Source organism: Equus przewalskii, chromosome 5 (genome assembly GCF_037783145.1).
Source record: "Equus przewalskii isolate Varuska chromosome 5, EquPr2, whole genome shotgun sequence".
Taxonomy (NCBI): domain Eukaryota; kingdom Metazoa; phylum Chordata; class Mammalia; order Perissodactyla; family Equidae; genus Equus; species Equus przewalskii.
The window spans coordinates 69,896,361-69,922,579 of record NC_091835.1 but is presented as its reverse complement, the minus strand read 5'-3'; the positions used below and the strand labels follow the sequence as shown (position 1 = coordinate 69,922,579).

Genomic DNA, 26,219 nt, shown 5'->3' with positions numbered 1-26,219 from the left:
CAATATACTAGGATACATCTGAGACGTAAAGTCAGCACGCTAAGAGTCAGAGGAAATAGACACATGGAGAGAAGAGAGAGAAAGACAAAGTACTTCCTGCTATCTGGGGCCTTCTGGCTCTGCATTCTGGTTTCACTGGCTTCCGGAAGCCGGAAAGCATTCCAGCCCTTAGATTCCCTGAAGTAACTTCTGTATCCTTTCAGTTGCAACCAGAGATGCTCAACTAATGTACCAACCCTACACGGACCTCATCACTTTCCTGGGGATGAACCTGAACACTCACAATGAGCTGGTTTAACATCTCTTCTCCATAAAATAGACGTCATTGCTGCAGATATCTGCAAACATGAGTTCAGAAAGCTAAAAAAGAGAAAGATTCTTCAAGAGTTTTGTTTTGAAGTCTGAGACTTAGATCAAATTCTTGGTGAGAGTTCTTCCAGCTTTCAAGAAGTTTAAAGGAGAAACAAGTTGGAAATGGTATTCAGCTACTTATACTTCATAGGGGCTCAGGGAAACAAATCTTAGTTAAGCAAGAACAATCACTAAACAACACTAACTATAGCTCTCTAAAAAGTTTACTCTCCAAGATTCTCATCCAGATCGGCAGGAGAAAATCAGAGGAAGGCAGATGAGGAAGAAAGGTGATGTGGCTTAGTGTTTGCAACTGAAGGCAGGCACACGATTACACACAATGTTAAATGAAAAAGGACCCTGGATTATACACTCAGCCAAGACTCTTCTTCCCTGTTAGGGTTGATAATTGCGAATGACCATATTTGCAGACATCAATGCCAATTTATGGAGATGACACCATCGATGCAGTTCTTATCAAGTTCTGCAGTCTTGCCAGCAGTGGCTGCCACATGCTAGTAAATGCAGCCAAGAAAAAGTGCTCCCTGCTGCCACCAACACACGTCAATAAAGGTAAGAAGCTGCTGGTAGAATTCCTGACCTGACACAGGGAAAAATGGAGAATGCCACTGTTCTGGCTGTGAGGAGAAGTTGTCCTGCTTCTTCTATTGGCTCACAACACCACATACCAGAACAAGCAAGATACTCACTGAAAACTGATTACCCAAAGCAGAGCAGAATGCTCGCTCAAACGACTCCTACACAACAGAGTGTGCAACAGAAGCCACGTGGGGGCAAGTTGGACAGGGAGAACTCTTGGAAAAGGTTAAGAGTAACTAGTATTGGGATGTGCCTGAGCAGAAGCAGTTAATACATTTACTACAGAACAAGAAAACACAGCTGGACCCCATGTACGGAAAGGTCAGCTACCAGAGAAGAAGCTGGACATTTAGGGAATTCTGAGAAACAGGTGAAGCTACTGCCACAGAATTTTACTCCACCCTGTTTCCAAAGGCACCTCTGAACCTCGTTCATGACGCCCAGCAATCCCCTGAACAAATGAACAGAGCCTGCTTACGTGCTAAGTCCAGAGAAATCAGCCACGCATGCCGGGATCTTCCACCACGGTGATGCCAGATGGTAAATAAAATAAATTTATATTTCCTAGTTTGTGGCTCAAGTTGAGAAATCTAACTGGTTTGAAGCAACGTGAGTCAATTCTCCTACAAATTTAACATTGGAACAGGCCTCAATAGTAGTAACAAGCAGTTCTCACCCCAGAGAAAAGAACAGTTCCCCAATTCCCAAAGTCTGGCTGGTCCAGACAAGTCCCGGAGTAAGGCTGTGCCAGGTCAACCTTCCTCCTGCAGATTCAATCTTCACAATGACAGTTCTTGAAGGTTCTTCAGATCAAGAGTAATTTGGGCGGGATTTGGGGGCTGTCGATTTTTTTACTCAAGACCAGATTCATATCAAAGTCTGACCAAAACTAAACTAGCTCTCAAAGCGGGGGCAGTGGGATCCTGTGAGTCTCCAATGTTTTTCCACTTAGAACCACTGTGTTAAACTTCAGTTATCCTTTCTGAGAAGCAAAGTGGGGAAAGGAGAAATACAAAAGCAACTAAATTCATAGCTAGAATACTTTAAAAGAAACAGTGAGTCTGAACAGAGTTTTAAAACACTTTCTATCCCCCTTCGCTAGGCAGCAGAAATTGCCATATTCATAATGCATAAATTTAAAGAAAATACTTTCTTGTGAAAACTGGGGTGGGAATGAGAAGGGCCCATCATTTTTCCTGCTTCTTACCTGATACCATAGGTAAAGAGAGAAAGTAACAGAAATAAAAGCGGAGAAATAAAAAAAATCCAAGAGAAAAATAATCAAGAAATTACAACTCTAAAGAGAGCAAAATGATATTAAATCAGTGTTGACAAAAAGAGAAGTAGAGGTTTGGGGAGCCATTTAAATGATGATGCATATGAAAGGGAGCTAAGAAGTGAGGCCCTCCTAGCTGGTTTTATTTACACCATTAAGTGCTACTCTCTAAGAAAAACCCAAGTCACATGCTCTAAGATGTCTAGCCAATCTCTGGCCATGTCAGTTCTACGGCACATGGTCAAAGTAGGCAGAAGATGAAACTTCTGACAAAGTCACTTAGAAGTTCATTTCTGTGCCTGGGCACCATATAAATACAAAGGGAAAACAAATGTTTTAAGACATATGAATTTCTACATGGAATGCTTGAATTTCAAGTTGAACCCGGCAAATTCCAGACCAAAGAAAATTTAGAAAAGGTCTCCTCCTACAAGCGACCCTTTTAGCACAGAGCTTGCACGCACAGTTCTTCAAGTTCTTCAAGTCAAGCCCTCTGAAGCAGGAGGGAAACCATGAATGAGACGTATCCAGGTCTTGAGTTAGCAAATAAAGAGGGTCAGATTGTGGGTTTGGCCTTTTCTAAACTACAAGGCTGTAAATCAAAGCATCTCTTATCCAAAAGGCTGGAGCTAACCGATGGGCTGTGGTCTCCCATTTTCCGCAAGTGCTGGCAGCCCTGACACATTCAGAGTATCTACCAAAGGTGCTAAGAGGGAGGCCAGCGTCGGCCCAGGTGAGCTGCGTGAGTGCTCCAGGAAAGGGAAAACTCTCAAAAAGGGAGCTGAGAGCTCTGTGAGATCTTGCAGACCCCGTGCCAGCTCTGTGGTTGCTCTCACTTGTTTCTGGCAGCTTTGGCAGAAGCCTATAATCAAACCGGGAACAGGAGAAGGCAAAGAGAGCAACAATTCCACTGAAGTGATCCATGAGGAAACTTGGTATGCAAACAATGGTTTTTACTAAGAGGGAACTATGGCCCAGCTCTGTGACAGTGGAGCCGAAATGATCTGGATTTCCAATCAAGAGATGGCCCACGTCTACTGACTCACATGCTGGTGCTCCTACCTGGAAGGAGACCTGGGTAACAGGTAGGTAGGAACAGGACAATAGCCCTCTATAAGTAGAAAGGTGAGCAAAAGGATTTGGGATTAAAAGTCACACTTTAATCTAAGTATCAATTATACCACTCACTGATAGTGATCTAATACTGGCTTTAGAATCCCTTAAAGTTATTTTCCATCCCAGTTAACCTCCCAAAGCCAGCTCAACTGGAGGTGCTTCTAGAAATAGGAATCCAGGAATCTATTTCAAACTGTGATGTCTAAATCTTGATACAAACCCTGTCTTTGGGTTTTGGTTTCTTCTTTGTGATAATAATTGCTACTACTAAAATCGCCACTTATGGAGCACTACTACGGGCCAGGCACTGTGTTTATAAAGTTTATATATATATACATGTAGTACTAGAGTATTAAGGATAAATAATGTGACATCAGTCAAGAGTTACCTTGCAGAAATGTCAGGGTCAGAAATTAACCATATAGCAGAGACAGAGACAGAAGCTAAGAGCTAGACCAGAGATAGCATCTGCTGCCCTAGTTAGTGAACAGAACACAGCTTTCCAATTTAATTCTGGAAAAGAAGTTTTGCGATCACAAGAACATAAAGAGACAGATGCCTTGCAGAGTGCACTGGGGGAAGGGAGTAGAAAACCCGGGATCATATTTAAAAGAGGCCAGAGGAGGAGAGCCACCAAAGGAAAAACGAAAGTAAAGATTTGGTGCTCCAGATGCCTTGAAAAATAAGACAAGGCTTGCCTGAGGGTTAGGCCACCATCAGGAGCTGCAGGAGGCTGCCTGGAGAAGGAGCTTGGTTTTATTTATTTAAAATGCCCAGAAACTAAACCTTGATCAGTCAGTGCTGCAGTTTTTTGCCACAAAGAATATACTCCAACTGACATCCAATATCTGATTGATAAGGAGTAAGCTACCATTGCTAAAAGGAAAGGAATTCATTTTTAGCAGGGCCCAAATTATGGGCCCACTTCATGGCCCAAATCTGTAAATGGAGAAATGGAAGTTTACGGTCCTTGAGGTTCTCAATAGCCACATTCCGAGTCTGCTCTCTCCAGGAGTCTGCCTCTCTTGGTGTCTGATATTAAGATAATGTTGAAAAGGGGAAAAGAGGAATATTTCTGAGTCAGCCACAAGGAGAAGAGCCACGTGAGGCCAAGAATAGGATGCCTCTGTTCTTCATGTCCTTGTTTCTACAGAACCGCAGTGGAAAGCCTGGTCTCTTGGCAGTCTTCCCTGAAAACCCCTGAACAACAGCCGAAGTCCAAGCGGCAACAGCACAGTCTTGCCTTCTGCTGCGTTACTGCCAGTCCACCTTGGGCTCGCAGGACCAACTAAAATGCCTTTCCTTCCAGATTTCACGTCTGGTCTTTAGAAGAATAGTTAAGTATTACCCACTAGCGAGGGTTTCAATTAAATTAAGGGATCTTAACCTGGGGTCCATAGATGGGCTTCGGTGGGGGCGTCTGTAAACTTTCATCTGATTCTCAAAAGGATCCAAAACCTTCAAAAGGTTAAGAACCACTGGGCTGGCTCAATCAGGACCAAAAAGAAACAGGCAAAAATTTTAAAGTGACTGTCAATCAAGTACCTCTCAACCACCCACTGATTCCTTTTTTTCCTTCTCAAGTTTCTGTACTTTTTGTTTGCCCACACATTTAGATGTATGTTATCTTACCTTTTATTTTTTTTAACGGCACCTGCTTAAGCTTTCATTGGGATTTATGTTTGAGAACATCTCTGAATATATGGATAGTAGATGTCTACTGGTTCTTATTCCAGTGAAACAGACAGTGACAGAATGTGATAGACAGTGGTTATTCAAGTTCAGTTCATTAACTCCAAAGCTCTTAAATTCATCTATAACACTGGACTAGTTAAATGGGTAGGCCTTTTCTGTGATTAAATAATTCCATTGACACATTAACAATAAAAGTACAATTCTTCAAATAACATCCCATCAGCAAACCATGCCATAGGAAGCCTAGAAATCACAAGCAATGGAATGATGGTGAATGTTAAAATTACTGTAATTCCATGAGGCCAGGAAGCAAATGATTTATATTCAAAGAGACAGCTAGCTCTGTGACAATTTTTTCAGATATTGTAAGATCCAAGTGATTCTTAAGCACGTGCTTTTTCAAAGCATGGATGGAATGGGGGCTGCATGCCTGGCAAGCACTGTCAGAGAAGCTGCCTAAAGATCAAAGGGCCATTCCAGAGAATGTGTCCCAGGAAAACATGCGGAATGCAAGGCCATGTCAATTGTGCTGACACCAGTTTAGAATGTGGTGGACAAAATGAATGGAGGGGAAAGAGGAGATGAGGCCAAGTCAGTCTTGTGCTTAAATTTTCTCACCTGGAATTACAGAGATAGTTTTCAAAGCTCGGAGAACCCTGAATGTTCTCAGCGCTGAGACATTGCCCAGGTCCACAAACTCTGTCACATATCTGTAGTAAGGGAGGTCACACACAGACACAAATGACAAACACAGACACAAACACAAACACCAAAGGAAAGAAAACAAAACCACAACAAAACAAAAAGTACAATACGTCACGTCAGGGCCCTAACCCAACACCTAACACCAACCCCGGGCCATCTTACCTGGGATTACCGAAATAGTTTTCAAAGCCCTCAGTACCCTGAAAGTGCGTAGAGCTGAAACATTGCCTAGGTTTACAAACTCTGTTATATACCTGCAGAATCAAACCAAAGTTAACTTGTAATGGTACCACTGGGCGAGGGGTTGAGAACGGGGGGGAAGAACGGGTCTTATATACAAGCTATGATTTCATTTTTTTCCTTGAAAAAGAAAAGTTTCAAAGTAAAAACATTTAAAGAACACATTTTTTTTCTCAGTTGGGCAAGAAGAATTCAACAGTATATTTCAAAGAACTGATAGAACCAGGAGGTCCCTGGGGCTTCCTCTCTTAATCAGCATTGTGATGTGCAGACCCCAATCAGAATGACTACTCTCGGTCCATTCACTTTTTTTTAGTAAAAAGGACAGCTAGGAGGAAGGCCAGCAAAGCCTTATGTCCCCAAGTTTTGTGAACAATTTTTTAGGAAAAAGAGACAAATTTATGCAGCAGGAGCCTCACAGAAACAAATCTACAGTAAAATAACTCCTTCGTGGGCAATGGCAAAACATGCCTAAATGTCTGTATATACGAGTTATCCAAGAGTTGTCTGCATATTTTTGCAGTCATCCCTACAGATAAAGTTTTAGCCTGTGACATACAGAAGCACGGCTCAGGAAAATCTAGATCATGGGATCAGAGCAAATATTGTGTTAAGCGCCCATTTTATCACCAGCAGGGACACTTAAATTTTAAATGAACAGCAATGTGCATTCATAGTTCTGGAAAGCTAGAAATTACCTTAATATAACAGAAAGTCGAAGCTCCAGTTTCAAATATTCAATGCATGTCATTCATTCACATTTTACAGTTAAAACACATCTTTCTATCTGATGCTCAGAGCCGTACATACAAATGCACTCAATCTCTTACATATTGCGCGTGCGTGCATGCGCGCGCGCGCACACACACACAATCTAGACAACACCCTTACCCGCTACCAAACCACAAAGTACTTTCCCAGCCTGGAAATAAAAATAATAAAGTTTGCTATAACCCCTCTATCATCAGTTAAGTTTCCCAGAGACACATGTTCATTGTTAAAATAACACAAATTACCAAGAGCAGCTAGCATACCTATATGGAGTTACACTGTTCTCTTGCAATAGTTGGAAGTTCTGGTCAATAACTCTTTAGGAAGTGACCAATTTGGATACCTTGGCTCATGTTTTGACTCTGAAATCTGCTCTGTGGTCTGCAAAATCTGGCCAGCCTCATGAAATTACATGTGATATAACATACCCAGGAAACCGATTTTCAACTTAAGGTTTACATTTAAAGGATTTCAAGTCTTCACCGAGGCCCCCTAGTGATAAGTGTGTAAGCCTTGGTACATGTTATAAGCAGGAAGAAAACATGAGGGAGTGTCCACGGGAAATCACTTCTTGCTTTCTCTCCCAGCTATAAAGCCTCTGCTTACCTTCTCCCATATAAACACACTATCACTGCCTGAACCACAAGAGGCCCTCACCAGCAAGTCACAGGCATAAGCCCGTACAGCCTTATGTGGTTATCCATTAATTCGTCATACAACTGTGCCCACAAACTCACACTCACAAACACACCCAGGAGTACAATCATACACACATAATCATACTCAGAACACCGATAAAGTAAGCAGAGAACTTACGCCATCATGATGACACTGAAATCTAACCAGTTCCATGGATCCCGTAAAAAGGTAAAGCCATCTATGCAGAAACCTCTTGCGATGATTTTCACTAGTGATTCAAATGTATAAATCCCTGTGAACGTGTACCTGTCAAAGAAATGGAGAGCTTGAGGTAATTTCTGAACAGACAGAAACTTTAAATGAATCTTTTAAGATAGAACTTGCCTGAGGTGTGGCTTCAACTAACAGACAAAACAGAAAGGGCACAGCCTATAGCACAAAGGAAACGAGGAAGACAAAGGGAAGCTTCGGATGAAACTTACTGAAATGTACAAACTGAGAACTCTGGAAGGCTATACTGGGTCCTGATGGGTACTGCAAAGAAACAACTCTCTACTGCCACAGAGTACATGATCATTTTGAACCAGGTGTGGAGGCCTCAGAGCTATTTTTAACTTTAAACAAGGCAAAAGGAAAGGGGAACCTAATGTTGGAGAAGGCAGCAGTATTATTAGGAACTGAGGTACAAGATGGTGAGGGGGCAGCAAGTCAATTCAGTGGCTAGCACAGGAAAGGCAGAGGTGAGGGTAGTAACTTCCAGAGCACACTTTGTCTCTCTAGAGTTGATTTCTAAGGTTATTTCCTCTATTCCAGATGTGTCCTCACCTCTCTCTGTGAAATAAAGAGTGGGCAATAACTATTTTTTTTCCTTGATTGGATGAACTGTGCAAAGCAAGAATCAGTGACTAAAAATCTTTAAAACAAGAAAGCAGACAAATAGGGAAACGAGCTACTTACTCCACATTCTTCGACCATTCAGGAGGGTTACTAAAAGTCATGAATACACAGTTGGTCAAAATAGTGCACATAATGATCATGCTAAATACTGTAGAAAAGAGTCAAGGGAGAATATACAGAATCTGGCCTGTTTTTTCCCTCAGAAAGCAAACACATTTCACATTGGGCGCCATGAGAACTAGATTGGTGACCTGAAAGGAGACAAAGCACGGAACAGGAGGAAAAGGCAAGGTGATAATGAGAACTGTGGCCACCGCTATCAATGCAGAATGCCACCATATGCATTCACACTTGACCAGAGGACTCTGGGTGGACACAGCAGGGTGGCCACTCTTTTGCTTTCAAGAGGGCTGTCACTGTTCTATTCCTTTTGGATAAAATATTTCCCCCTCTTACCACTTTTACCTCAACTCCGGAACAAGCATCTAAAATACTTTTGTGCACAGTAACCAGAAATCTACCAGGATACCAGACACCAAAGTCATCAGGTGAGAGACTAAATTTAATCTGTATTATTCAGTACTCATTTGTTAATTATCTTGTACAACTAGTTCTTTGAAAATCTACATGTAATTAAGGGTGTACTTTTTTCCCTAGTCCTCCAAAGAGTTGAACTGTCTTTGGGGGTCAAGGTCATAGCCAATGTGTGAATTTGTCCAGCTTGAGAAACCAGTTGTGGCATGTTGGGTCAGGATTTCAAGGACATCTGCATCACCATACTCCGAAGAATCAAGTAATGGGGCAAACTCATCTGATCATTTTGAAAGTGCCCAGGAATGTTTATGGAGAGCAAACTGTTTTCTTGCTATTTCAGTTCCATCCGGGATCTTTCTCAGCCCTTTCTGTTCTTATCTACTGAGAAAAATTAAACTGCTTCAGGTCGGCATGAGTTACTCAAACTGTCACTTTAACGAGCACAGAAGCCACATCTCATTTGTTGCTAACTTACTCTCTCTTGCTAATGGCCTTCACCACCTTCATTCTACTAGTGGAATTTTAAAAGGAAAAAATACTTCTTATAGCTATATTTTTCTTTGCTACAACCGGATTTTTCTTCGGGGAATAGTAACATGTTCTGGTGAGAAAAAACACTATCTTCTGATCCAGCCAAAAGGGAAGAAGTCCACTGTGAATTATTTCCTTGTAAACCTTCAGATTTCAGCATTATGTTGCTTGTAGACCATAGATTTCAGAACCAGGTTGCTAAATTCTCAGAGTTAATGACATGTGGCAAAGGCTTAGCAAACCAATGTACCAAGTGGTAACTGCTGGTGTTCCCAGGCTACCTGGAGGGTACAGCACTCTTTGAAACGTAAGACTAAGTACTGTCAAGTTAAATGCCACCCATGAAAGTTTAAAGTCACTGTGCAGAGTTGCTAAACCCATCACATAATTTTTCATGTCATATGCTCTCTTATATTAATAAGATATGAAAGTCAGGTCACATGAATAAATTGGCATTTTCTGTAAAGAGAAGTAAAAATATCAGAAAAGATTCATATCAATCCTGCAATCTAGATCTGAACCTCTGTATCAAGGAGGCCGTTGAATCTGGGAAACTATCTCAGATACTTTCTGAGCTCACTGCTCAAGAAATCAAAACTATGCAAGGCAGATCTCTACAGCACTCATTTAACCATGTGGCAGAAGTTCACTCTTAAATTTCTGACTAGTGGGACAGTCAACTATGCTATTGGTAAAATACTTAACATACAATTTAGTCGTCAAAAACCAGAAGCATGCACCAGTGACCACGCCATTGCTGCATTCACTCCGCATTCACAGAAAAGGATATGAATGTATCAAAATTTTAATAGCTATTCTTCGTATCAGGTTAAAAGGACTTAAAATGTACAAGGCAGGCGTGGCACTAAATCTGAAGAGAGTTTTCCCTCTGTTTAATACTACAAAGGTCTGTGGAGAGAGAAAAAAGAGAAATTATTGAAGCATGGGAATTAATCACCACATGAAACAACATTTTTCTAGGCAAGAAATAAATTCAAATGTCCCGATAATGTTTACTTCCCAATTTGGTTTCTAAGGCAAGAACCCCCAAGGCAGTACATCTCTCTCTCCCTGGCCTCCCTCCCCGGCCCTGCCCCAGATGATATTACAAATACCTGGCACTATCACAGCAGTTTTACAGAATAAATCCGTTTTTTCAGAAACAAGCCATTTGAATTATACCTAAGCTATCTATGCCAGCTCCGGACAAGATCCTGAAGTTCATTAATTCAGGATTCATTCGTTCACCATATGTTTACTGCGTGCCAGGCAATGTTCTAAGTGCTGGGGAATGATCAGTGAACAGAGCTACCCTATGTAGGGAGCTTATATTCTAATTGGGAAGGAAGACAGACAATAACTAAAAAACACAATGAATAAGTCAAGTCTATAGAATGTGGTAAGTGCTATGGAAAAAGGAAAGAGAGATCTAGGGTGCTGGGCTCAGGGGATGGGTGAATAGTTAAAGGAGGGGGTCAGGGCAAGTCCACTGAGAAGAGAGGTTTGAGCAAAGACTTGAAGGAAGTGAGAAGACTTCTTCATTCTACCAAGTTTACTCTATCTGGCTTTTAAGAACCTCCATTATCAGCCTTGCCAAGATCATTCAGCCCTATTTCCCAGCATGAAACTTCCTGTCTTGCCAAATGAGTGCATGTTACAGTAATCCGTAATTTTGGCCCTTGCTTACATTGCTCATCCTACCCAGAACACCTTTTCTGGCTTTATGAATTCAATTCAATTAAAATATTTTTGAGCATCTATTTTGTGCCAAGCATTGTGCTGAGCTCCTGGGATACAAAATTGAATAAAATTATACTTTTAGGGAAGACATATATGTGAACTAGTAATTATGATGCAGAATAAATACAAAGTTCAATAACAAAAATATGCGAAGTGTATGAGAGGCAGCAGGAGGAAGGGATTTTTTTCCCCTTGGGTGGGCAAAGAAAGGGAGGAGAGTGAGCTGGGAGGTGTTCACAAAGGAAAGTAACTAATATTTGGAAGGGGTTTTAAAGGATGAATAGAGATTAAGAGATATAAATTGGGCAGATAAAGGGAGAAGGGTTGGCAAGGAAAGGGAATCGCATGGAATGTACAAAGCACAGTAAGTTGCATATAACTGTGGGTTGTTTTCAGGGAAGTGACAAGTTTTCAGTGTTCACGGAGGATAAGACAGAGAAGAGGGAGCAGCAGACTGTGAAGCTGGCGGGATGCAGGGCCTACTAGACTGAGTTCCTAAGGAGACAAGGCCAGCGGCAAGGACCCAGCCCCAGCATCTCACTATGAGGGTCAAAGAGCAAATGGTCAGATGCTAGCCATTTTAAGTTAGGCTTGTTTTTTAAAAAATTTAAGCAATACATCCTCATAATTATTTTTAAAAAACAAAAGGAACAAAAGACTTCATCTCATTACCCAAAGATAACCTTTGCTGCTTGTATATCTCTTTGCGTATATCTTTCCGGAAGTTTTCTGTGTAAATACAAACACACAGATACAGCCTTAAGGAGACTCTCTTTCTCTGTCTCTCAAATGGGATTGTACTATAAATACTCTTCTGCACTTTGCATTAAAAAAATGAAGCCCTGCAAAGAAAAGCCCAGGACCAGATGGCTTCACTGATGAATCTTACCAAATGTCTAAAGAAGAATTAATATCAATTCTTCACAAACTCTTCCCAAAAATAGAAGGGCACACTTCCCAACTCATTCTGTAAGACTAATATTACCTTGATACGAAACCAAAGACATCACAAGGAAAGAAAACTATAGACTAATATCCCTTATGAATATAGACACAAAAAGCCTCAACAAAATACCAGCAAACCAAATCCGCAGCAAATAAAAAGGATTATACACCATGACCAAGTGGGATTTATTCCAGACATGCAAAGATGGTTTAACATATGAAAATCAATCAATGTAACACAACATATTAATAAAATAAAGGAGAATAACCACATGATCATCTCAAGAGGTGCAGAAAAAGCATTTGACAAAATCCTACACTCAACAAACTAGAAATAGAAGGGAACTCCCTTAACCTGATAAAGGGCATCTAGGAAAACTCCACAGCTAGCATCATATTTAATGATAAAAGACTGAAAGCTTTCTCCCTAAGATTAGGAACAAGACAAGAAGGTCTATTCTCACCACTTCTATTTGACACTGTACTGGATATTCTAGACAAAGCCATTAAGCAAGTAAAACTATTTCTAAGATTTTATTTTTGTCCTTTTTCTCCCCAAAGCCCCCTGGTACATAGTTGTATATTCTTAGTTGTGGGTCCTTCTAGTTGTGGCATATGGGATGCTGCCTCAGCATGGCCTGATGAGCGGTGTCATGTCCGTGCCCAGGATTCGAACCGGTGAAATCCTGGGCCACCGCAGTGGAGTGCGTGAACTTAGCCACTCAGCCACGGGGCTGGCCCCCGTAGAACTATTTCTAATTGCAGATGAAGTGACCTTGCATACGGAAAACCCTAAGGAATACATATACTCAAAAGTATTAGAACTCATCAACAAGTTCAGCGAGGTTTCAAGATACAAGATCGATATACAAAAATCAGTTGTATTTGTATACACTACAAAAAACCCAAAAATGAAATTAAGAAAACAACTTCATTTACAAGAGCATCTAAAAGAATAAAATGCCTAGGCATAAATTTCACAAAATAAGTAATAGACTTGTACCACTGAAAACTACAAAACATCATTTAAAGAAATTAAAGACCTTAATAAACGGAAAGATATCTTGTGTCATGGATTAGAAGACTTAATATTGTTACGAAGGCAATACTCTCCAGACTGATCTACAGATTCAATGCAATCTCTATCAAAAGTTCAACTGCTTTTTGGGGCAGACATTAACAAGCTGATCATAAAATTCATATAGAAATGCATGGGAACCAAAACAGCCAAAACAATCTGAAAAAATAAGAACAAAGTTGAGGACTCACACTTCCCATTTCAAAGCTTACTACAAAGATACAGAAATCAAGACTGATACTAACATAAGGATAGCCATATATATGAATAGAATGGAACTGAGAGTCCAGAAATAAACTCATACATCTATGGTCAATTGATTTTTGACAAGGGTGCCAAGAAAATTCAAAGAAAAAAGAGTAGTCTTTGACAGATGGTTCTGGGACAACTGGATAACTACATACAAAAGAATGAATTTGGACCTTGATCTCACACCCTATACAAAAATTAACTTAAAATGGATCAAAGACCTAAACTTAAGAGCTAAAACTATAAAACTCTTAGAAGAAAACATAGGAGCAAATCTTCACATCTTTGGATTAGGCAACAGTGTCATAGATGCGTCACTTAAAGCACAAGTGACTGAAGAAAAAATAGATAAATTGGACTTCAACAAAATTCGAAACTTTTGTGCAATAAACGACACTATCAAGAAAGCAAAAAGACAACTCACAGATGGGAGAAAATATTTGCAAATCATATATCTAATGAGGGTCTAGCAGCCAGAATAAAGAACTCTTACAACTCGACAGAAAAAGACAAGTAATCCAATTTAAAAATGGGCATGGATTTGAATAGACATTTCTACAAAGCAGATATACAAACGGTGAATAAGCACGTGAAAAGACGTTGAAGGCCATTAGTCATTAGGGAAATGCAAATAAAACCACAATGAGATATCACTTCACACCCACCAGGATGGTTACAAGTGGAAAAAACCAAACAAACAAACATGGAAAACAACAAGTGTTGCCAAGGATGTAAAGAAATTGGAACCCTCATATATTACTGGTGGGAAAGTAAAATGGTTCAGCCACTTTGGAAATCAGTTCCTCAAAAGTTAAACATAGCATTATTATATGACCCAGCAGGTTCTACTCCTAGATGTATACCCAGGAGAACTGAAAACAGATGTTCACACAAAAGCATACACAAATGTTCATAAAAGCATTATTCAAAATATTGCAAAAGTGGAAGCAACCCAAATGTCCATCAACTGACAAATGGATAAAATGTGGTATATCCATATAATGGGATATTATTCAGTCTTTAAAAGAAATGAAATTCTAATATATGCTACAACATGGATGAACTCTGAAGACATTATGCTAAGTGAAATAAGCCAGACACAAAAGGACAAATATTATATGATTTCACTTATACGAGGTACCTAGAATAGCCAGATTCATAGAGACAGAAAGTAGAATAAAGTTTACTGAGGGCTGGGGGCAGAGGGAACGGAGAGTTACTGTTTAATGGGTATAAGTTTCTGTTTGGGATAATGAAAAAGTTCTGGAAATGAATAGTGATGATGGTTGTACAACAACACGGTGAATGTATTTAATACCACTGAATTATGCACTTAAAAATGGCTAAACTGATAAATTTTGCTATGTATATTTTACCAAAATAAAAAAATATACATTATTACCTGAAGAGTGTCCAGTAAGGTGTTATCAATAAATTTTTAAAAATCAGCTTTATTTATTGATAACTTTAAAAAACCAGCTTTATTCCAAGCCAAATAATAGAATTAAGAATAGTGACAGCTAAAAGCGGTTCCTAACCCATTCTGAACTTCAGAATGATTTGAGGAGCTTTTTGAAAAATAAAGACATCTTTATTTCAGAAAAAAGCAGAGAGAAAGAAATTAAGTATTTATATATGCTACAAGGGTAAATCTTGAAAATCTCGAAAAGAATTCAGACACAAAAGGCCACATACTGTATGATTCCATTTATATGAAATGTTCAGAATAGGCAAATCGATGACAGAAAGTTGGTTAGTGGTTGCCTAGGGCTGGAAGGAGGGGGACTGGGGAGTCACTGTTAACGGGTTTCTTCGGGGTGACGAAAACGTTCTGAAATTAGAGGTGGTGATGGCTGCACAACCTTGTGAACAAAAAAACCCGACAATGGTGAATTTAAAATGGTGAATTTTCTAGCTTGTGAATTATATCTCAATAAAAAACAAACACAATGAACCATTCAAGTAGTAGAAGACATACAAAATGGTCTAAAGAATGACACCACAAACAGCTATGCATCCATCAGTTAGACTAAGAAGGAGTCTTACCAGTACTGCTCCTTCCTGCACCTCTCTCCAAATACATCCCCGTCTTCCCACAGACGTCAGCATTAGTTGAATTTGGTACTGAGGTACCACTTTTTTTCATGATGTATTTCCAATTACTCTGAGTTCTCCCTTTTCCAAACTCCTAATATACTCGGAGTTTGTACCTTTCGTTATTCTCCAAGCTTTTTTTTTTTTTTTGACTCTTCCCTCTACCCTACCCCTACCCTGAAACTAGGTTTTAAGCTCTCAGAGGGCAGGACTCAATCTCACACTGCCTCCCACAGTTCCAATATAATGCTTAACACGTGCACTCCCAAGAAACAGTTGCTGGCAGATTTTTTTAAATGCCTCTCATCTTCTACTCTTATACCTGGAGAGTCATGACATTTTCTCTCCAGTAGAAGGGCAGCGCTGGTATTGAGCCATAAACAGTCTGGCAACGCTCAATGCACCGTCCCTCGTGTCTGAGATGGCACTGCGATAACATTCTTCCTCTACTAGAGTGTCCTGGCTCTTGGGGAGGAGTGGTGCGCTGCAGGGAAAGCCAAACCCTAAAAGCAGGAGGGAGCACAGGGCAGACCTGGGTGAGGCCGAGACAGGTCAAGGGCCGAGCTGGGACTCTTCCACATTTCAGCTTCCCAAAGAAACAAAGAGCCCAGGACTTTCCTGAAACCCCGTCTGAAGTACTTATATTCCTGTGTGTTTCTATAGCAACTCCCTCTACGAAAATGCCAAGCCTTTGAAATAACCTCCTCATTCAACCTCACAATATTCCTGTGAAACAGGGGTGAAGGAGGGATTATTATCCTCTATGCATTTTACAAAAGCTCAGGAGAGGGACACCACCCATCAAAGGTCATGCAGCAAAGAGCAGTATATTATGCCAAGTTTAGAGCCTCTTTCCAGCTTCTGCTGTGCCAGATTGAGGCAAGTTAGTGGCAATACGGCAGAGAATGAGACTGGTGTGGGGGATGGATTCTCTGGTGAGTGAGAGATCTGAGCCCCAGGGGCACACTACATAAAAGCCTAAGCAACAAGGGAAGAAGCACTGGCCCATGTCCCAGCCTCGAAAAACCACCCAGCCAGGCCTCCACGGCATCACCTATCTGCCTTAGAAGAAAAGTAACGGGATTTTATAAGTAGCGTACTCTGCACCTTCCCTTTCTCTTGTCTCTTAGTCTGGTCAGGATGGAAAGACAGGTCTAGAGCCGCCCCTGAGGGCATGTCCTGTGCAGAATGAGTGCCTGCACAGAGCCTGGCACGTGGCAGGGCCTCAAAAACTGTCTGCCGCTTGCTTAATGAACAAATGCTTGTATCTCCGAGGGGAGGGAAAAGGAAAAGAGGAATAAAAAAGGAAGACATTAAGAAATTGAAATTGTCAGACCCTGGCTGAAGAAAAACTAGCAGGTAGCGAGGCTCCTGAATTAGCACACTGATGAGTCGACAAGGAGACCAATGATTCGAAGGGAAACTCGGTGGCTTTAGTGAATTAAAAAACTCTGATTTTCCAGGTATAAAGGCTTTATTAAGGATATTTTATGTGTGAAATAGAAATTCCATAATTAATCTGAGGACTGAATACTGCACATAGAATAGAAATAGTTTATCATCACCCCTTTCTAAATACACATCCTATATCTTCACTAAGTATAAAAACAGGAGATCTTTTTTTCTATTCAAAGAGAAACATGTAGTCCACACCAAGCCCCCTGAAATGAAGGTGAATCCTCTATACTTCAGGTAGCAAGTTGTATTACAAAATCCTTTATTGTTAAAGTAATTAGATTTACATATACTTAATTTATATGCAGGCTTTCATAACTGCCTCTTTTGCATAAAGCATGACCGTGTTTGGACCAACACAGGTACTCAAAGTCTAGGAATCTTCCTTTTAACACTGGTGCTTGCACTGCCTCTACGAGACAGAGAACAGCATACATCAGGGGTCAGCAAATTTCTTCTGTAAAGGGCCAGATAGTAAACGCTGAAGGCTCTGCGGGCCACAGTCCCTGCTGCAACACCTCAGCCCCACCACTGGAGTGCAAAGGTAACCACAGACAATATGGAAACAAATGAGTGGTCGTGTTCCAACAAGACTTTATTTATGGGCAAGGAAATGTAAATTTCATATAATTTTCACACATCACAAAATATTATTTTTCTTCTCACCTTTCCCCAATCATTTAAAAATATAAAAACTCTTCTTAACCCATGAGCCATACAAAACCAAATGGCAGAGCCGATCTGGCCTGTGGGTGACAGTTGGCTGATCCCTGTTGTATGCCAATACCAGTTCCTGACCTAGGCTGCATAAGAATCATCTGAGTAGCTTGTTACAAAATGCAGACTCATAAGTCCCACCTCAGAAGTTTTGATTAAATAAGCTAGAGGGGAATCTGTGCTCAATAGGATTTGGAAACAACTAGATCATATCTCAGGTCATGAAAACACTTGTTAAAACACACAGGTTCTCTTCACCTGCCTCCACCTAGCTGTACGGGCTGGGTGAGCCACTGCATCTGTCTGGATCGCATTTTCCTCATCTATTAAGTGAGGGAGGGGGGCCGCCTCATGTGTGTGCCCAGGTCCCTTCCAGCTCTGACATCTATGATTCTACAATTTGGAAAGTATGCAGAAGCATCCATATAAAGTGCAACAAAGCAGCAAACCACGCTTCTCAGGAGAAAGCCTAATATTACCTCTTCTTTCACACCGCATCTTGGCAGAACCTCCTGACTTAGTTATTCTGCTCCTTCCAGTGACACTCTGGCAAGTCCAGGCTCAACAGTGCTGGATGCCACCCTGAGCCCTATGCCTCTGTGGCAGGGGCAGCACGGAGCAGCTCCACAGCAGGACTGCACCCTGGGGGCTCCTCCCTGCCCGAGCTCCCCTACTCCTCTTCCCTACTCTTGGCAGAACACTGAATATGGGAGAGAGAAGGAATAGGGATGACTGGTGATGGGCTCCCTCTTAAAAAATATATAAAAGCATTTTTAAGCCGTATGCATGGCTGATTAAATCTTGGTAATCATTGTTAAACTGATGGTGAGAATCCAGAAAAGCAGCTTCGTGCCTTATTCAACACTGCGCTCCAACAGCAGACCCTTCAAAGCCCAGGAGGAGTGGGAAGGACAGCAAGCTTTGGATTCTTCTGAGAATACTTCTTAAGCAACGATCACTTGGTGCCCATGAAGTCCAATAATATTTTACCTAATCTGTCTTAAATTAGATCTTTGTGAAATAAATGAGTTAAAAAGGAAATTGAAATTGAATTGTGGTTTACTGCCCAAGGGGAAATATCAGTTTATAACAACAGCCACTGAATGTGTTTGAGCACAGGCCCATTAAGAGCAGTGGAACAGCTCTTAATGAGTTGTGGCATGGAGTATTAATAAACGTGTCATGTCGGCATAAAACGAGCCTTCTGAAAAGCATAGGCTTTTCATTTCTAATTAGCAATGTGGGGCTTGGAGCACACGATGGAGGAGCTTGCCACTGCTAACTCAGGGGAAGATGTGTGCTCTTTGGGGTCTATAATAAGGGGAAGGGACACTGTGCAAAGCTGGGTACAAGCACATTTACATACATACCAAACAAATCCTAGCACACTGCAAAGGCAACACAACAAACACACAGATACCACAGTGCTGTAGTGCAGACTCAGTAACATCTCCCCACACTCACCCCAAGATTGGATTACTTCTTTTAGCCATACAAAAAGTATAAATTACAATAATAAAGGGTGCATAAATATGAAAGGACTTTAGAGAGAAGAGTTCTCACTGCAGGGGTGGAGTACATTACAGAACACAAGGCTTCTTAGAGAAAGGTTTATCATCCAGCCCCTGGTTTGCTGCAGGACACAGGGCCCAGGAGAGGGACTCTCCACTCAACCAAGTTCTCCCTCTCCTGAGAGGTCATCGTCTCAATTAGGGCAAAGGTAACCTGTGGGTCTCTGATGACCTTGTGGCTATAATGAACACCCAGGGACTCAAACACTGAGCTAAGTTACAAGAGGGCAGCTGGGAAACAACACCCTTTGAGTCTATCTGGCTATAACTGTTACTGACACTGATTTATCACTGTCTCCCAGAGTTTGGACCCTAGATCTTAACTGTCTTGACCTCTGGAACAGCCTGATCCTCTCGTTTTCAGCTGACTTCTCTAGCCTTACATTCTTGCCTGACTAAACCTACTATATAAAGCTTATTCCCCCAGACCCATGTACCGCTTCTGAACCAGGCAACTGGCCAGTTTGACTTCTAATAGTTGTTAGCTCTTTCCTGCCTAACTATAAATTCTTAATTCTGGTACCTTCTACCAGGGCACATCCTCTTTGCCTATTGGTTGCAGCATGTGCATGTACAGAGAAGTACTCTTCTACTCAACACTAATATAAACATAACTGATCTCAAGAACAGCTAGAGCAGTGGTGACGGCAGCAGCCGCTTGTCCACCAACCAACAGCAATTTGGTAACCGCTTCTGAGTAACTATCTACACAGCCACAACAGCAGGCAACAAATAAACGTCCTTTCAAAGTTTCCCTTTTTAATAAAGAAAAATAGAATGCTGAATCTAAACAGATTCTACTTCAGACTAGGAAGCTGTTCAGAAATAAAGGACTCAGACTGTCAAAACGATGGCAGCATGTTGAAGAGTTCCAAGGCCTTTCTCAATGCTAATCTGCTCAGTGGGTCCCTCAAGTAAAATCACAATTATGGTCCCAGTGTGTCCCAGGAAAGGCTCCAGCAAAGGTGCGACTAGCCTGAATTTCCAGAGTACTTGCGTCCTGGTACCCAGCTGCCCTCAGAAATACTAAACTAGAGCAGGACATGAGGACGAGGGCAAGTTTTTTCCTTTGGGCTTGTACTTCTACTTGAACGATCTGAATATTTAGAGCCCTCATGTTCTAAGCCTCTATTCCACTACACTGAGGATCGAGCAAGAGAGACCTCTAAATCCCGTATTTCTTTTTTTATTCCTTTGAGTTGTTGATAATTGTTCCTCTGAGTTTATTTGAAGAAATAATAACATTTAACATGCATTAAGTATTTACTATGTGGCGGCACCCTACTAAGCTGTCTCATACAATAACTGTCTCTCTCGCAGCAACCACTCCGTGAGGTAGGTACTACTTTACAGATCATGAAATTGAGGCAGAAAGGTTAAGTAACTTGCCCAGGACCACAAAGTTATTAAGTGGTGACACTTACAACTGGACCGAGACAGTCTAACTCCAACGCCTATGCTCTTATCACACCATGATGCAATTTAAACAGCTTCAAGCCTATGTATGAAATCCAACTCCTCACTCCACAGACAAGAAGCCAAGCCAAGACCACAGAGCTGTTGAGAGTAAGAGAGCTACAAGGGTCCAGGTCTCCCGGCTTCCAGTCCAGGTCATCTGGTCCAACCCTCAGATCAATGAAGGAATCTCTGTTACTTAATACCCTTAACTCTGGTAAAAAGAAAAGCCCCTGCTTATGCCTCAGAGATCACAGCAGCTGTTTACGGTCTTTTTCCCAAGTTAAGCTGGATGAAGAGCATGCTAGCGCCACGTTTGTATGTGGCTTTACTGTCTTCCAGGTACTTCTGCATACGCTTTCTCATTTCATTTGACCTTGTAACCTCGTGCCCTCCCACCCACATCTGGAGCAGCTGACACCCTTACGGCCCACATCCTGGTTGCAGGAGGCCATACCTGGCAGAACAACAGCACTGTGCACCTGCCTCAGCGCTGAGCCAGCATGCTCTGCTCCCCTGGGTGGGGCAGCTCTGACCCTCCCCCACCGCCGCTCCTACAAATGAGTTTGCCTTCATCTCCTTCCCCGCTTCCCTCTGAGGGGCGCAGGCTGCAGCTGCTCCAGGGTAGCGCAGAATGCAGTTTATTATGTAAAGCACACTAATCCCTCCATTTACTGTATTCATATTCTAGAATCTATTCTCACTCTCCTCTCTCAGCCAGCAGCAGAGCAGAGTGGTTTAGAGGCTTTGAGGCCACAAAGACTCAGGTTCAAGACCCAGCTCTGGTGCTTATTAGCTATTACGATCTTGGGCAACTTACTTAGGATGCTAAGGCTCAGTTTTCTTACTGACAAAATAAGGATTGATAGTTATCTACTTTATCAGGTTATGAGGATTAAACAAAAATTAAACCAAAAGTCCTTCCTCCAGTGCCTGGCACTCAGGAAAGCACTCAATGAGCCCTCAGTAAATGTGATTATGATGCTGTTGCTGTCACACAGACTCCTGCTCTCTAGCTGCAAACATGGAGTGGCCATTAGGAGACTCTAAGGGCTAACACTCATGTTAGCTAGTATTCACACACTTGGCACAAGCCAGTAGGACACTTGTGCATGAGCTAGACCAAGAGTCCAGAGTCAGTAGGACGCACCGTACAGCCACACTGGCTCAAAATGGGCCCCAGAGGTTATTTCAGACCTGAGAACTCTGCAAGTGGGAGAAAGTAAAAAGTGCTTACAAGGCACTCATTGGGATCCAAGCTGCCTCTCTGGCTTTATCTCCGGTCTTACCAAACCTCACACGTTGCTCCAGTCACAACTAAATTCGGTGTTAAACAAGTCAACGTTTGTCACACCTCTCTCCCTTTGCATGTACTGTTCTTTACACCTGAACTACTCTTTCTTCTCTTCTCCAACAAGTTAATTTTTTTTTTTTTTTTACCATACTTCAATGCTTTCAGGTCCAGCTCAACTATCACCTCCTCTCTGAAGATGGCCCCATTCAACTCTCTCAAACAGAATTATCCTTCCTTCCTGTGTGTCCACAACACTTTGTGCTTACTTCTTTTAGGAGAGTTAACACAGTACTGTCATTTGTGCTTACATACCAGCATCTCTCACTGGACCTGAGATCCTTAAAGGCATGGGGGGATACCTTCAAACTAATCTGACTCTCTCAGTTTAGCTAGCAGAGTACACAATATGATGCCCGTCTGGCACAAGGGAGGCAGGTCAGACACGTTTGTGGAACGTATGAATGATTCTCTAACACATGAGGAAACAATACAGCTAAAGCCAACTAACCTAAAACTATGTCCAACGCTCTGCTAGGTGTCTAACTGAAACGATATTATCACCTTTTCTGCCCACAAAAAAATCATTCATTTTAGTTTGAAAAGTCTTCTAATTTTTTCTGCATCTTAGATACCATGCTGAAGATATGGTATGAAACAAATGAACTAAAAACAAAACCACACTAACTTCATATTGAGGCAACGCAAAATGATAGAAAATCATCTAAAAATGATAGTAGTAGAAAACAAAAACAAAAAATCATTCTGCAATATACTCTAGAGAGACAGCACGGTATGGGAGGAAGACCATGATTATTAAATTCACACATCCTTGGAATTGAAACCCGGCCTCTACCACACACTAGTTGAGGGAATCTGAGCAAGTAAATTGGCATTTCTGAGCCACAATTTTTTCTTACTTATAAAAATGTGCAACATTCTACTGAGCATTCCCTAATGTTGGTGATACTCAAAGACTGCAGAAAATTGGGGAGTCAATAATGGTTTCATAGCAGATAAAGAAGATAAGTGGGTTTGAGGAGAGAGAATGAGTTCAGTTTCGAACACTGAGTTAGTTACCTGCGGGAAATCCAGATAGAGATGCCTGGCAAGGTGTTAAATATTTAAGGTGTATTCTAGGCTGGAGATATAGATTCAAGAGTACTGAGAGAATGGATGAGATCACCCAGGGAGTATGCCAAATGACAGACACATGGGCCAAGGACTGAACCCAGGGGAATATCAACATTTAAGGGAAAGGTGGAGGAAATAAAAGAGAAAGAAAAGGAAGAGTCCAAGACAGAAAGAGAATTAGGCCAAGGAAGTAAAGAGCTGCAAGAATCAGGGAGTAATCAATGGCACCAAATACAGCAGTGAGGTTCAGTGACACAAGAACTGGAAAAATGTCGGTTAGATCTGGCAATCTGTAATCACAGAGAATCTTATCTTGAGAATGTCAGTAGAAAGGTGAGGATGCAGAGTCAGGCTGCAAGGATGGAGGAGCAAGGGGGAGAAGTCTGGGTGGTGATGGTGAGTAAAGGCTACTCTTCATAAGTTACAGTGGCATGAGAAGAGAGGTTGGACTAGCTGGAGACATGAGTCAAGTGAGGGTTCATTAGGATGGGAGAGGCTTTGCGTATACTTATAGGCTGAAGAGAAGGAATCAATTGAAAGGAAAAGATTCAAAGTACAGAAAAGAGAGGGGATAACTGAGAGAGGAAAGTTCTAGAGAAGGCTGGAAGGCATAGATGGGGCACAGGCACAAGGTCAGAGAGACTGACCTTGAACATTAGATGCGACAACTCATCCTCTGAAAGTGGAGGAATCTTTTAATCAAAGTTGATTCCATAGGCCAAACTTTGTAGCCTCAACAAAGTGTCTGGAATAAGAATGCCTCTTCAAGGCTTGTTTCAAAAATTCTACTGCTGGAATCAGAGTTGGTAGAAACTGTCACATAACAGGCAATCCTAACCTTGAATCGTGTCAAACAGGATTACATGTAAAGAATTTAGAACCCATGTGACTTTGGAAACAATTAGCAAGAGAAGCATCCTTCCGTATAATGATGTTACAGTATTATTCTACTTGACTAAGAAAGGATTTAAAATATGGTTAATTCTTGTCAGAAGATGATCAATATCATTATAATCTTGAGACATCTTCCAACATTTAAATGGTCATTATTAAATAACCCATCCAACAGGTCGATTTTTATTAGAATAAAGAGACTTTATAACCACACCCTGGAGAAACCATCAGAGACTAATTCCTAACATTACCAATCAGTGGAATTTTATGGTTGAGGTGATTAACTAATAACACACATCCTAGCATTCAGGTAAAAACTGTCTCTGGGACTCTATGTGGCTCAGAACTTTGGAACTGCAACTTAGCACTTGTACAAAGACTTGAGAAGACTGGAGGCTCTCTTCTGGAGAAAACGCTGGGTTTATCTGCAGGTGCTGCTGGAGCTCACACTGATGCTGAAACGCATTGGACTTCTGCCTGTATAAAAATCCAAGACTGGCAAATTCTCCCAAGAGAGTAACAATCCTGGCTTTTAAACAACTCAGAATATCTGCATTATGGGTCTTTTTAACAATTATAATTTAGTACTTGCTAAAAGCCTATTTAAGACACTGAATATTTAAGAGAACATGTAGCATTTGATTCTTCTGGATTCTCCAAGTTAGTCTCTGTGCCCAGTCAGAGCAGCACGCCCTCTTAAGTACCTGGACCATACTAGTTTCATTAATGCCCTGACCGTTACCTGTAATGATTTTATTTCTTTATTTGTTTACTGTTCGTTTCCCCAACAAAAACTTGGTTCCAAGAATGGTAGATACAGAACTTGTCTGTTTTGTTCCCAAGGGCATGGAAAAGAGCCTGAGCATACAGAAAACGCTCAATGACAATTTATCAAATTATCAAATGAATGACTGAATGCTCACCTAATTCCTTAGCCCTCCACAATCAATACAAAATCCTATCAATTTACCTCTATAATAACTCTTGACTTCATCCCTTCTGCTTACTTTCCACTTCCACACCATAGTTCAGACCCTCATTACTCCACAGAGCTGGTCTCTCTGCCCCACTTCTTTCCCTCTGGTCCACCCTATATCACTGCCACATTCAGTTCCCTCAAAGCTTTGAACACATATCCTTACTCCCATTCAAAGCCCTTCAGTAGTGTTCTATTGCTTATCAAGCAAAGGCCAAACTTCTTAGTCGAACACTGTGAGCCCTCCACGATCTGGCTGCAGCTCTCCCTTTCCAGTCTCATCTCCCGCTGCCCCTCAGTCGTTCCCCACATTCCAGCCAAGGTAGATGACCCAGCTTTCTCTTACACTGGCCTATGCTCTTGTCTCCCAGTCTTTGCTCGTATTGTTCTTTCTGCCTAGAATGTCCCAGTCTACCCCTCTTTCCTCAAATCCAAAGCCTAATTCAAATACCATTCTTACTATGAAGTAAGGCCCGTTCTGGGGCCCCCTTGTCAAAAGTGCTAGCACACCATACACACCATGTTATAAGCTACTTAAGGGTAAAGAATGGACTTTATTAATCTTTGTTTCCCCCAAGAGAAGTCATACCCCCAGTGCCTCACATATAGGAAGTACCCAAGAAGTATCTGTTGAATAAATGGATCATATTTTATACGAGGCAACCCAAACTGGTGCATATTCCATGTCAGCTTCTCTCAGTTCCTTTACAGTCAGCTAATACAGGGAGGGTAACAGAACTCACACAGTCAAAAAATAAGCAGAACAGTTAATAAAGGTAGACATGACAGGACAACTTAGAATACTGAGGAAATAATATCCTTTGTATGACACACTTGATACCAATAAATCAAGACAAGAGTCAAGCACTAGGGCGAGGCTCTTACCCTAATGACCTTTGATGAAGTCTCTTCTAGTACTAAGGTTCTACAAGAGGAGACAGAAGACCAGTGGCACTTAACAACAGTTATCCAGCCCTCTGAAAATCTCTGAAACGTCAGGAAACCTATCTCCTTATCTACTTCCTTAGCCCCTAAAGGAAAGTAATTCTTTGGGAAAGGAAAAGACATATTGGTAATCAGTCTTTTTCCCCCTAGAGTTCAATTCATTTTGGTAGATGGGAAAACTTTTCTAGAAGTTTTTTAGAAACTTAGCAAGAAAATTATATGTCACTTTTCACGTTCAAACCCTTAGAAAAGTACGCAGTGTTTTTGTATGCATTATCTCATAAGATGAATTCATTCATGCAACAAATATGGATTGAGCA

General features: G+C 41.3%; 1 protein-coding gene across 11 annotated transcripts in view; it reads right to left on the bottom strand.

The window, feature by feature from the left end:
* SCN8A (sodium voltage-gated channel alpha subunit 8) overlaps window positions 1–26,219 on the bottom strand; it is a 176,470-nt gene that overhangs the window by 86,851 nt on the left and 63,400 nt on the right. For 6 of the 11 annotated variants that reach the window (XM_070621361.1, XM_070621360.1, XM_070621366.1 and 3 more), the window contains 4 exons: window positions 10,147–10,264; window positions 8,351–8,441; window positions 7,571–7,699; window positions 5,657–5,748 (listed from right to left, as the gene is read on the bottom strand). In XM_070621361.1, the coding sequence (XP_070477462.1) occupies window positions 5,657–5,748; window positions 7,571–7,699; window positions 8,351–8,441; window positions 10,147–10,264 (430 nt within the window). Of the gene's footprint in view, window positions 1–5,656; window positions 5,749–5,905; window positions 5,998–7,570; window positions 7,700–8,350; window positions 8,442–10,146; window positions 10,265–26,219 lie in introns of those variants that run through there. The other 5 variants (XM_070621362.1, XM_070621364.1, XM_070621368.1 and 2 more) reach the window with 3 other exon arrangements.